The sequence below is a fragment of the Coregonus clupeaformis genome, chromosome 31, assembly GCF_020615455.1.
Source record: "Coregonus clupeaformis isolate EN_2021a chromosome 31, ASM2061545v1, whole genome shotgun sequence".
NCBI classification, from domain to species: domain Eukaryota; kingdom Metazoa; phylum Chordata; class Actinopteri; order Salmoniformes; family Salmonidae; genus Coregonus; species Coregonus clupeaformis.
Window position 1 is genome coordinate 20,756,803 of NC_059222.1, and position 12,519 is coordinate 20,769,321.

Sequence of the window (12,519 nt, forward strand, 5' to 3'; positions counted from 1 at the left end):
TTAGAATTTAAATAACACAGAATGAACTAGAGGCTAAACAATAGCCATCAAATAACCTTATACAAGAATAAAAATACAAAAACTGTATCCTAATATCATTGCATTACTTGCTTCAGATTTCAATAATACATCATCTGTACATCACAGTTCTAGTCGGTTACAAACCAGGTAGAGTATTACATACAATGTAACCGACTGCCGCCCAACTTGATTTAAAAAATGTTCTAGCAAGAGATAAGCAAACACTTTCTATAGTGTTTCCTTACTTTAGAGACAGATACAGCAATTTCATCTTAATTGGATCAGATACCCTTTAGTTGACGTCCAAGCAAGTTAAGCCCAAGCCAGAGGCTATTATTCACCTGCTCCAGTCACACACAGACTAAGAGCTGGAGGAATATCTTGAGAGGACCTTTAGGTAATGTCAGAATTAAAAGTATTACTATTATATATCTCTAAAAAAAAAAAAGAGCAAAAGTAAAATCAATCTACACATATTGGGCCAGGTGTCATGTTGTAGAAAACCCATAGGGACATTCCTAATGAACCTTGATAACCCAACGAGGCAAAGCAGACAACTTTCCCTGGGACTACAGCTGTATTGTGATTGCTTCCAATAAATGATAGTATAGTATTGTATTACGGATGTAACTCTTGAAGCTTTCCTTATCGCCAAAGCGGTTCAACATGGGGTGGTCAGCATTCTGTTTTGTTTTAAAACAGGACATACTTAAGATGAACCGTCAATCCCACCAAAAGAAAACTAAAATTATTCAAACCACAAAGAAATAGCCAGTGAATGGTAAAGAACAGCCAAATATTTCAATATTATTATCCATGGTTGCCAATGCAGTCAAAATACCCACCTTAACTTTAATAAAACTATATCTCCAGTGCCCTGGGAGAGAAGCAGACAAGGCTAAGCTAAAAAACTGGCCGTGCAGGAAAGCTAAGCGAGTCTTATGATAAGAGTACAAGCTAGTGGCATGTTCACCCACCCCCTATTTGCAATGTACTATTAGGGACTGTCCTCACAGTCTGTCTATGGAGAACCCACGCTGAAGCAATTGAGTGCTATTCATATCTATGCCTCACTTTGGGGACCAGCGCTCTGCCCTGAAACATGAACATACAGACCCAAACCGGACTGCAGTCAGTAAGTACCAAGAGTATTGAGAACAAATTCATATATACTATGTGGACAATGGGGGTCTGACAAAAATATACTTTATTGGGTAAGCGCCTGTTTGCAGTGTGATACTGAACCAGGCAATAGTCTGGAGTATGTGTGTGTCGAGTTCAGGTAAAATTACAGAGGCATACAATGTTGGATTAGGATCTGGATTGAGTATCATACTGTATTGGGATAAGCTCTGGTGTACAAGCAATGCTGGATTGTGTTTTGTTATGGTTGAAGAAGGAAACCAGTCCTTGCACTGAGATGGCCCTAATGGTACCTACACCAGTGAAATTCTACAAACAAGCCTGTCCTCTCGTTCCCCTGCAGAATGTATAAGATGCCGATGTGCATGGAAGTCATCATCCACACATGAAAAAAAAAAACGCATTTAAAAGCCTCACAGAGCACAAAGAACAAGCAAAGCAACCCTGAATCCCATGGTGTCTTTTTTCCTATTGGTTCTGCTAATTTCAGAAAAGGAAAATAAACAAGGTCTAGATGCCAGCGTCTCTAAAAGAGTTTGTTTACATTGCGGTGATGAAGGGCACTAAAGAGGATGTTTCTCTGTGATTGGCCTCAGAGCTTGGAGGAAGGAGTGGCCGCAGGAGGAACTGCTCTCCTATAGGCCAGGATTTTGTTGCTTGTGATAGATCTTTCTCCACACTTCCTGGATCTTCTTACACCACTTGTCAGCGTTGCCACTGGGGTCCATCAGATAGTATGTTCGATTGGGCTGTAAACGAATCACAACAAAGATGAAATAAAAACATCCAAAGCTGAGACAAAGTCAATATTGTTAGACAAGAAACCAGAGGTTATGTAATAATGTCAGTTTGAAATATGATTCTGCCATTTCAGTGTCATGAATAAGTGTTAATTGCAGTTCACAATTACCGTGTGGACAAAGAAGGTCTTGAAGTTCTTGGCCTCTGGGCGCAGCTCAGGGGACCAGGGGATCTCCCCTTTCAGGACCTTGTTGACAGGGTCCACGTAGTACAGATGTGGCCCTTCAGTAAGGAGCAGCTGCCTCCGCCGAGCAAACAGGCCCTGCAATGGAGTCATGAGACATGGCATGAGTTGACCACCAGAGGGAGCTAGTGCCAAGTGTGACATTCCACACCAGAGGTGGAATTCCCCCTTGCTGCTGACCTAGGATCAGCTTTCTTCAGCTCTAACAAGTGAAACTACATACAAACATTGCTCCTCATTGTCAACAACTAAACATTTGGTAAGTCAAAAGTGACACCACTTTTATGAACTTATTTACTTTGAGTTTAAAAACTTATGAGATGTGGTGTAAAGATTCAATACCACTGGTTTGGCTTCCACTCACCTTCCTTTTATCCACTGGGCCCATTTTCAAGATCAAATTATTCTCAACAAACTGGTGCCTGTGTAAGTCAGTAATAGTAAGGGTTACGAGCAAGTACTTCCAAGCAAATAAAAGCAAAGCAATGTAAACAAAGTCTTTACAAAACTCTCAAACTATCAATTCAACATCACATTTTCATGGTCAACGCTTATTAAACAAATTTGAATAGGCGAGAATGCTTCAGAGTGGGGCTTACCAGGGGTTCCCACTGGTCTGTTTTTCCAGCAACAGCTGCTTCTCCTCCTCGGAGAACAGCAGGTCCAGCTCAAACGAGTTGTTGTCCAGGTCGTGGATGTACTGCTCGATGTTGCTGCTGGACCTCTGTGGCGCTGGGGGAATGGTCTCAGGCGTGGAGAGCGAGTGGGACGAACTGGACAGGGCCACCTGCATGCTGCTGAACTGGCTCAGGAGGTCATCGTACTGGGGGAAGACAGGAGATGGGGGCAGAAGGTAGTAAAGTTGGCTTAAAGCATGGGCTTTTGCATGGCACAAAGACATGGATCCCTTAATGAACAGGATTCTTGAAAAATCATCACAAGCCACAATGACGTGGTGACCCGTTTCATGTTGCCATGTTCAATGTATGTGTGGAAGTGTCTCACGTTTCCATAGCAGTCCTCGTCATCCTCGGACATGGCTGGCAGGTATGGAGTGAGCTTGGGTGGCGTCTGCACATGCAGGTCTCCCCAGGAGATGGTCTCGAAGAACGGGTGTCCCCTCAGGGGGTCGTACCCTCCCATATCCTCGCAACCAATTCTCTTGGAAGGGTCCAGCGACTGTAAGAGAAACAGAATCACGTTCACTGACCCAAAGCCTTCAACTCTTACTACAATTAACTAAACCAGTGTGTGGATGATGGAGGGACACACCACAACATGCATCCTCGTCTGCAGTGCTGATAACCGCAGGGCTCTCCAGAGGGTGGTGTGGTCTGCCCAACGCATTACCGGGGGCAAACTACCCGCCCTACAGGACACCTACAGCACCCGATGTCACAGGAAGGCCAAAAATATCATCAAGGGCATCAACCACCCAAGCCACCCCGTTATCATCCAGAAGGCGAGGTCAGTACAGGTCCATCAAAGCTGGGACCGAGAGACTGAAAAACAGCTTATATCTCAAGGCCATCAGACTAGTAAATAGCCATCACTAGCACATTAGAGGCTGCTGCTGCCTATAGAAATCACTGGCCACTTTAAGAAATGGAACACTAGTCACTTTAATAATGTTTACATATCTTGCATTACTCATCTCATATGTATATTCTGTGTTCTATAATATTCTACTGTATCTTAGTCCATGCCGCTCTGTCATTGCTCATCCATATATTCTTAATTCCATTCCTTACATAGATTTGTGTGTATTGGGTATATGTTGTGAAATTGTTAGATATTACTTGTTAGATATTACTGCACTTTCGGAGCTAGAAGCACAAGCATTTCGCTACACCCGCAATAACATCTGCTAAACACGTGTATGTGACAAATAAATGCACCAATTTGTAAGTCGCTCTGGATAAGAGCGTCTGCTAAATGATGTAAATGTAAAATGCAAATACAATTTGATATTACAGAATTACATTGAGTATATTGATGAAAACATGACCTACCAAAAGCTGTTCAACAAGATCCTTGGCTTTGGGAAAGAACTTCTCAGGGAATTCATACTCCAGCTTGATTATCTTCTGGAATATTAGGTACTCGTTTCTGGTCCGAAGTAAGCACAGATACGTCATGAGGGGTGAAGGAAGCCAGAGAAAGGACAGTGAGTGAAGTGGAGGTAAGAGCAACCCCATAAAACGTCCTAATATCCAAATAAGCTGTAAGCCTATCACAGAAGCTAAAACAAAAAAAGGTGAAAGAGGCCAAGAGCAGACGTCGTGCTCTCCTTACCCAGCTCTGAAGGGTGGTAGCCCAGCCACCAGCTGATAGACTATGCATCCCAAGGCCCAGAGGTCGGAGCTGAAACACACAACCAGTTGACATCAATATAATATCCTATCGGAGAAGGACAGACATATTCACTAACTGCATAGAAAAATCATGCATTGGCACAACACTCCAAGGTACTCAAATTGTAGAGTCCCAATTACCTCTTGCAGGCCGATTTCTCTGTCAGCAGCTCTGGAGACACGTACTGCGCAGTTCCTACAAAGGAGTTTGCTCTCGCTGCAAAACAATAAGGGGGTATGAACCAGACAACACACTCGACGTGAGACTGATCAAAACTGTAAAGTGAGAACAAATGTGTGTATTAAAGTAAGAACATTATAGAATTGGGGAATGTTCAGGGAGAAATAAATCGCAATGAATGCTTTATGTTGATAAAAGTCTATACATGTACCTTGTTTGCTATCTGAAGATAACTGCTTTGCTGTTCCAAAGTCTGTTATTTGGATGTGCATGTCTTCGCTCAGTAAAATATTCTCAGGTTTAAGGTCTCTGAAAGACAAAAGAAACATGTGAGGGAACCTAGTCAACCTACATTTTCAAAAACTGAATTTAGCATAGCAAGAAGGACTAATTTGCGTAAACATAGTGGAAGCAAGTTTGTAAGTCAACTTATTTATACAAATGTTGTACATTTCTTATTAAAATTGATGATCAGGATATAAATTCAACTACGATAACCTGTAACATACCATTACAGACATACCAGTTCTGACATTTCTTACCTGTGAATTATCCCCTTCTCATGCAAATATTCTAGTGCACAAACAATTTCAGCCGAGTAGAATCTAGTGCAGGTCTCATCAAAAGAACCGATTTTGCGAATATATTTCAAAAGCTCTCCATTCTTAGCATAGCTAAGGCCAAAATCTAATAGCAAGTTAAGAAAAACGACATATCAAAGGAACAAACAAACACAAGAAAACATGTTTACCATACAACTAAGACAAGATAAGTTGCTAAACAAGTTGGTGATACAGTCAGGCTCCAAGTCATCATGGTCTGTTTTTAAAGGATACACAACTTCTCATCATCTTGAAATGTAAAGTACAGTTTGACGAAGAATGGATGATCTAGGTTCGACATTACATCCCTTTCTCTTTTCACATACTGAGCCTTGTTCTCCTTCATAATATGCCGCTTCTCCAAAATTTTTACTGGAAGAGAGAAAAATTACAAGTAGAGTTAAGGGTAAAAGATCAAATGTGATAAACAGCAACTTTGCACTTATGACAATCCGTAAACAACATTTTTTTTAAACATTGAAGAGCAACAAGTATGATCCATGGAAGCCAAGTTCTAACCTAATGCCTAAATTAGAACTTACTTGCATATTCTTTTGCCGTTGCGTGTTCTCTTGCAAGGACAACCTATAGAAAAAAAGACAGTGCATTCGGTAAGTATTCAGACCCTTGACTTTTTCTACATTTTGTTACAGCCTTATTCTAAAATTGATTAATTACTCCCCCCCCTCCCCCACCACCAATCTACACACAACACCCCATAATGACAGAGCAAAAACAGGTTTAGAAATCTTTGCACATTAAATTTAAAAAAATACTAATTTAAATGTCACATTTACATAAGTATTCAGACCTTTTACTCAGTACTTTGTTAAAGCACCTTTGGCAGCGATTACAGCCTCAAGTCTTCTTAGGTATGACGCTACAAGCTTGGCACAGCTGTATTTGGGGAGTTTCTCCCATTCTTCTCTGCAGATCTTCTCAAGCTCTGTCAGGTTGGATGGGGAGCGTCGCTGCACAGCTATTTTCAGGTCTCTCCAGAGATGTTCGATCAGTTTCAAGTCCGGGCTCTGGCTGGGCCACTCAAGGACATTCAGAGACTTGTCCCCAAGCCACTCCTGCGTTGTCTTGGCTGTGTGCTTAGGGTCGTTGTCCTGTTGGAAGGTGAACCTTCGCCCCAGTCTGAGGTCCCGAGAGCTCTGGAGCAGGTTTTCATCAAGGATCTCTCTGTACTTTGCTCCGTTAATCTTTCCCTCGATCCTGTCTAGTCTCCCAGTCCTTGCCGCTGAAAAACATCCCCACAGCATGATGCTGCCACCACCATGCTTCACCGTAGGGATGGTGCCAGGTTTCCTCCAGACGTGACACTTGGCATTCAGGCCAAAGAGCTCAATTTTGGTTTCATCAGGCCAGAGAATCTTGTTTCTCATGGTCTGAGAGTCCTTTAGGTCCCTTTTGGCAAACTCCAAGTGGGCTGTCATGTGCCTTTTACTGAGGAGTGGCTTCCGTCTGGCCACTCTACCATAAAGGCCTGATTGGTGGATTGCTGCAGAGATGGTTGTCCTTCTGGAAGGTTCTCTCATCTCCACAGAGGAACTCTGTCAGAGTGACCATCGGGTTCTTGGTCACCTTCCTGACCAAGGCCCTTCTCCCCCGATTGCTCAGTTTGGCCGGGTGGCCAGCTCTAAGAAGAGTCTTGGTGGTTCCAAACTTCTTCCATTTAAGAATGATGAAGACCACTGTGTTCTTGGAGACCTTCAATGCTGCAGAAATGTTTTGGTACCCTTCCCCAGATCTGTGCCACGACACAATTCTGTCTCTGAGCTCTATGGACAATTCCTTCAATCTCATGGCTTGGTTTTTGCTCTGACATGCACTGTCAACTATGGGACCTTACATAGACAGGTGTGTACCTTTCCAATACATGTCCAATCAATTGAATTTACCGCAGGTGGATTCCAATCAAGTTGTAGAAACATCTCAATGGAAACAGGATGCACCTGAGCTCAATTTCGAGTCTCATAGCAAAGGGTCTGAATACTTATGTAAATAAGGTATTTCTGTTTAGTATTTTTAATACATTTGCAAAAAAGTCAAAAAACCTGTTTTCGCTTGTCATTATCGTGTGTGTAGATTGATGAGGGAAAAAAATAGTTTAATCCATTTCAGAATAAGGCTGTAATGTAACAAAATGTAGAAAAAGTCAAGGGATCTGAATACTTTCCGAATGCACTGTACATAGTTTGAAGAAAATATATTTCTAAAACTCACGCAGTAGACCACTTCATCCCCATAGTAAATTAGGTGCCAGGTTAACTTAAAATCCATTGAAACTACTCAGTCATTCCTGATCAACTAGCATGAATTGAAGATGAGTCACTGGAATATATGACCACAAGAATGCTTACATGCAACAACACTTATCTAGGGCTAATTCGTAAGTGAAATGGAATGCTGGCTACTTACGGTTGAGAAGGAGCCCTCTCCCAGTATCTTGCCGAATTTGAAGTCCTCTGGCCTCTTCTTGCGGGGCTGAGGGGCCTGCTGTGCCCGGAGCTCGGCACCCAGGCTGGCAGGTTTGCCCGTGGCCCTGGACTCGGAGGTGGGGCCCTCCATGCTGGGATAGTGGCTGCTACTTGCGCCTGGGATGGCAAGTGGCGAGCAGGAGTCGGGCTGATTTCTTACCATTGATGGATGTGGGCAGGAACAGATGACCACGCTGGATTGAATGGGCACAACATCATACTGTATGTGAGAGAGGGGGGGGGGGGCATTAGGTGATGTTACTACTACAAAATGAGAGAGGGGTGAACAGGTGGAGGAACGTACTGGGCATAATTATTTGTCTAGACTTGGGCCAAAGTTTTTTGCTCAATCATTCTCAGTTATTTCTAATGTCTTGTCTTCAGTTAACAGTAGGTTGTCATTCTGGCATTACTCTGTCCCTAAACTCTGGGTACTTTGTGACAAAACATTGAGTAAACACATAGGCTATGCCATGTTCAGTCACAGACAGTCCTTTAAGAATTTAGGTGTGAACAAAAAGCTCAAGTGCTGCTCTCTGGAGGGACTGAGGGCCCCATGAGGAGGAAGGCTAACTCAAGCTACACGTGTAGGAAATGCGGAAGTCATTTCGGTTGAATGCATTCAGTTGTGCCACTGACTAGGTAACCCCCCCCTCCCTTCTCTCTCATATAGAGTCTAAACTATTTTAAATCAGAAATGCCAGGGGATACGATTCCCTTAGCACCTTTGAGTCATCCTTCATATTGTTTCTCAAATTTGTATGTCTGGTAGGTGTTTGAAAACAAACAAATCACTGACTCCCTCTTGAAGATAGCTGGCAGGGCTCCCAGCCCAAGTAAGAGCACAGGTAGAGAGCAGCCCATGTTTTGAGAATTGAGATGGGAAGTTGAGGGGAAAGAATAGCTTTGTGGGGCTTGGGCATATCTTTAACCTAACTAAATATGATGTTGTTCTATGTACAACCTAGGGCATGTTCCACTCCAGACAATATATGCTTAGTTGAGGATGAGGCAAAACGTCAACGTATTCATTTAACAATGTGGGCATTCAGCCTTGAATCATCTAGCTATTTAAGTCATCATGATCAGTAAGTGACCTCATACCTTGTGTTCACTATGGAGCAATTTAATAACTTGGGGTGGAGATTAATCTTGTGGACAAGACAACGTGAAGTAGATGGAAAAACTCCTGACCCAACCCTTTCCCTGGATGAAAAATCCCATTTACGTCCTCCAATCAGACACCCAATACTTAAGTTAAATTACAGACAATATTAACACAGTTGATTGACTGGTAAACAAAAATACATTATGTGGTGCATTTTCGTTAGCAAGTAACTAGATGGCATCATGTCGTTAACGAATGTTAACAAGGAAATATGCATTGGCTAACAGCTTGTGAATGTGAGCAAGGACGCCAACGCAAAAAAAGGTGGTTTCGTTTAGTGAGCAGCAAGCGTCATGAATTATTAGCAAGCCAGTCCCGCTTAAAAGGACATTAAACATACAAGCACGATTTAAACACCTACCACCGGCCAAAAGAAAAGCTTTAGATTCTGAATCCACTGCCAAAATATTAAACTGAGTTAGTTAGCTAACGTTAGCAGGCTACCATCCTAGGCCTGGGAAATGAGAAGCTAGGTAGCTACCTAGCGAACGTTTGTTTTGTAGCTAGCTAGCCAGTTTAGGAAACTGGATTGTTTGTCAAACACGGTCAGGTGAAATCTCGAGCTAGCCAACGGTAGTCAACGGCGATCCACAATTGTGGCACAAGGTGTGGCCAGATTGGTCCTAATCCATGAGTAATTGTTATCGGTAAACTAGCTAACGTTAGTTTGCTTACGTTACATAATGTTGATTAGGACATGTAGCTAGCTAGGGATGCAACTTCACGGGAAAGTCTCAGCAGTCTGCTACCAACTAACGTTATCTTGTTAGCATCCTCAGCTAATTCTAGAGCTGACGCTTCAGGTATTCAACAACAAGTTAACTTGCTACAGTAGCTAATGATGACTGCAAGTTGATGATTGCAAGTTGACACAGCTAACGTTAGCTAATTTACCCATAAATCCTCATAGTAATAATTTAGTACCAGAGCTATGTACAGTACTAACAGTAGCTACCTAGATATGAATTTACTAGCCAAATACATAGCTAGTGAGCTAGTTTGTAATGTAAATAACGTTAATGAATACATTAATTTGTTCGCAATCCCTTTCACTGACGATTACAGTTAGCCAGTTAACGTAACGTCCTTTGCTAGCTAGAAACTTTTAACTACAAAAGGCGTAACCGCCAAGTTGGCTTGCTGGCTAGTTAGTTAACGTTACATTAGCTAGTTAATTAATTACCAGGAATTTCAACTCACGTTAGCGAGCTAGCATGCTAGATAGCTTCATCGACTGACTGCGCGTAGCTAATGCGTTAGTCAGTCAGAGAGGACCTCTTACCGCTGTTTGAAATGAGGGCCTAACAGTAACACATCGAAAATGTTGTCAAACTGCCGCCATACAATACATATTGGGCAACGGCTTCGAATCGACATTTGGATGAACGTTGCAATACTCACAATCTGACTTGTGGCTCTTGCCATGGAAGTTTACCTCGAGTATTTATTTGGAATAAAATGATTACAGAACCTCCAGCAATGGCTGCCTCTGCGCCTTCATTTTCCAGCTGTGACGTCGTTCCACAACAATGTTACCAAAGACAGTACAGTATGAAGATATGCAGAAACTGCTTCTCTAATAGAAATCCCCGATCACACTTGTAGACGATGTCATTGCGACGTTAGCTAGCATTGCTCATGCGCAGAAAAACGTCATCGGGTCTAAAGGTCGTGTCGCGCCGAACTGCGCCTCTGCAGGCCGTCGATATAAAGTTTATTTATTGTCAAAAATTCAAACGTGACAGTTTGTGACTCTCACGACGTTGTAGTGATGACAGGTTCAGCTGCTTAAGATATTTTCTCGAATCTAGGTTTTGCCTTTAGAATTCGATAACATTAACAACGAAGGACGAAGTTTCACTTCTCCCATTGCAAGGCGATTGGTCCCCCGGGCTGGTTTGTCGAGTCTGCTTCACGACGCGTTCCTGGAAATATATCGATTTTGCGCCTGGGTTTGAAAACTCTGATGTTACCAAATATGTTTATAACTAACCTCGCAAAGACAGGAGAGGATCTACTTCCTGTATCTGCCCCCTTCGCGTTTCAAAGGAACTTTATAAAAATGAAGACCGTGACGGTCGTTTTAGGAAAGGTCATAAATGTCATCCAACCCCTATTTCAAACGCCTTTGCATAACTATTATTTTGTCCTCTGCCATGATTGTGTCTTAATTGTTGTTCCATGTTGGCAGGCAACACAGACATACACTGAGTATACCAAACATATGGAACACCTTCCTAATATTGAGTTGCACCCCAGCTTTTGCAGCCTCAGCCTCAATTCATCGGCTCATGGACTCTACAAGGTGTCGAAAGCGTTCCACAGGGATTCTAGCCCATGTTGACTCCAATGCTTCCCACAGTTGTGTCAAGTTGGCTGGATGTCCTTTGGGTGGTGGACCATTCTTGATGCACATGGGAAATTGTTGAGCGTGAAAAACCCAGCAGTGTTGCATTTCAATATTTTATCTTGCCCATTCACCCTCCATGACTCAATTGTCTCAAGGCTGTCTCCTCCCCTTCGCCTACACAGATTGAGGTGGATTTAACAAGTGACATCAATAAGGGATTATAGCTTTCACCTGGATTCACGTGGTCAGTCTATGTCATGGAAAGAGCAGGTGTCCTTAATGCTTTGTACACTCAGCATAATTTTTTTTTTATGTTTCAAGAATAATAGGCCGATACTGTATACTCTTCACACTGTAGATACTCCATGTCATGATCTTCTCTTTCAAACATTTACCTTAAAGTGATGACATTTTGGCAATGAAGCCTTTTTTGTTACTTACCCAGAGTCAGATGAACTCATGGATACCATTTCTGTGTGCAGTTTGAAGGGAGTTGAATGGAGTTTCTGGATCCATTGCTAACTAGCGTTATGACTGGAAGTCTACAGGAGCAGCTAACATGGGTCCAAGTACATCCCATGTTCAAATATATTTTCTATCATCCACACACATTCATTTTCATACTAAATCTATTATTTTTGCTATTGATGCCTGTCATTAATGCCACATTCACAAGCTAGTCGGAACTAGGAAACTCTGACATTTCCGACTTGCTAAATGGTTGAACGCGGCACGTGTATAACTACAACCAGGTAGCAAGTCTGAAATGTCAGTTTCCTAGTTCCGACTAGCACGTGAATGCTGCATGATACCCATCTCTGCTGCTTTTGTTGTTCATATCTTCAGTCTTTTCACTTACATAACTATGGATTAAGATGCCTTATTGCATTACATTTAATTCAATGTAATAATCATGAATTCACTTTTACTGAATTAAGAGTGTGTACAGACAATGTGAAGTAAACAAATTACCTCAATATCTTGACTTTCACGTAGTGAATCAGTCTTGCCATTCTCCTCAAAGTCCCAAGTATACTAAACAAAGATGATATGTAATCAGTGGCGGTGGGTGCCGTTTAAGATTAGGGAGGACCTTTTTTAAAATGAGCATGGCCTTATATATATGTATTACAGCATATTGGATGATTGTCATGCATATTCCATTCACCCAGCAAAAAGTTCAGTTTTGCAACTAAAACAAGAGTTTCTGTTGGACAAAATCAGGTAGGTCC

The 12,519-nt window shown here is 42.2% G+C and overlaps 1 protein-coding gene across 3 annotated transcripts; it reads right to left on the minus strand.

The window, feature by feature from the left end:
• Window positions 1-1,211: 1,211 nt before the first annotated feature.
• LOC121547217 (3-phosphoinositide-dependent protein kinase 1-like) lies at window positions 1,212-10,829 on the minus strand. 3 transcript variants are annotated; one of them, XM_041858370.2, is made up of 14 exons: window positions 10,339-10,829; window positions 7,711-7,989; window positions 5,829-5,871; window positions 5,521-5,658; window positions 5,227-5,371; window positions 4,896-4,993; window positions 4,645-4,720; window positions 4,445-4,513; window positions 4,162-4,258; window positions 3,155-3,328; window positions 2,749-2,972; window positions 2,514-2,571; window positions 2,075-2,227; window positions 1,212-1,913 (listed from the first exon to the last, which is right to left on the minus strand). In XM_041858370.2, the coding sequence occupies exons 1-14, from the start codon at window positions 10,360-10,362 to the stop codon at window positions 1,800-1,802; spliced, it is 1,692 nt and encodes a 563-aa protein (XP_041714304.1). In that variant the 5' UTR covers window positions 10,363-10,829; the 3' UTR covers window positions 1,212-1,799. The 3 variants fall into 3 exon arrangements, with proteins under 3 accessions (XP_041714304.1, XP_041714305.1, XP_041714306.1); XM_041858371.2 differs by having other exon boundaries at window positions 10,373-10,828; XM_041858372.2 differs by lacking the exon at window positions 10,339-10,829 and adding an exon at window positions 10,138-10,156.
• Between the last annotated feature and the right edge of the window lie 1,690 nt (window positions 10,830-12,519).

Coding starts and splice junctions, on each gene's coding strand:
- LOC121547217 (XM_041858370.2), bottom strand. CDS start 10,362: ATGGCAAGAGCCACAAGTCAGATT. Junction 4,259..4,444: donor CTACCACCCTTCAGAGCTGG/GTAAGGAGAGCA, acceptor ACTTCGGACCAG/AAACGAGTACCTAATATTCC. Junction 1,914..2,074: donor AGACCTTCTTTGTCCACACG/GTAATTGTGAAC, acceptor ATTCGTTTACAG/CCCAATCGAACATACTATCT.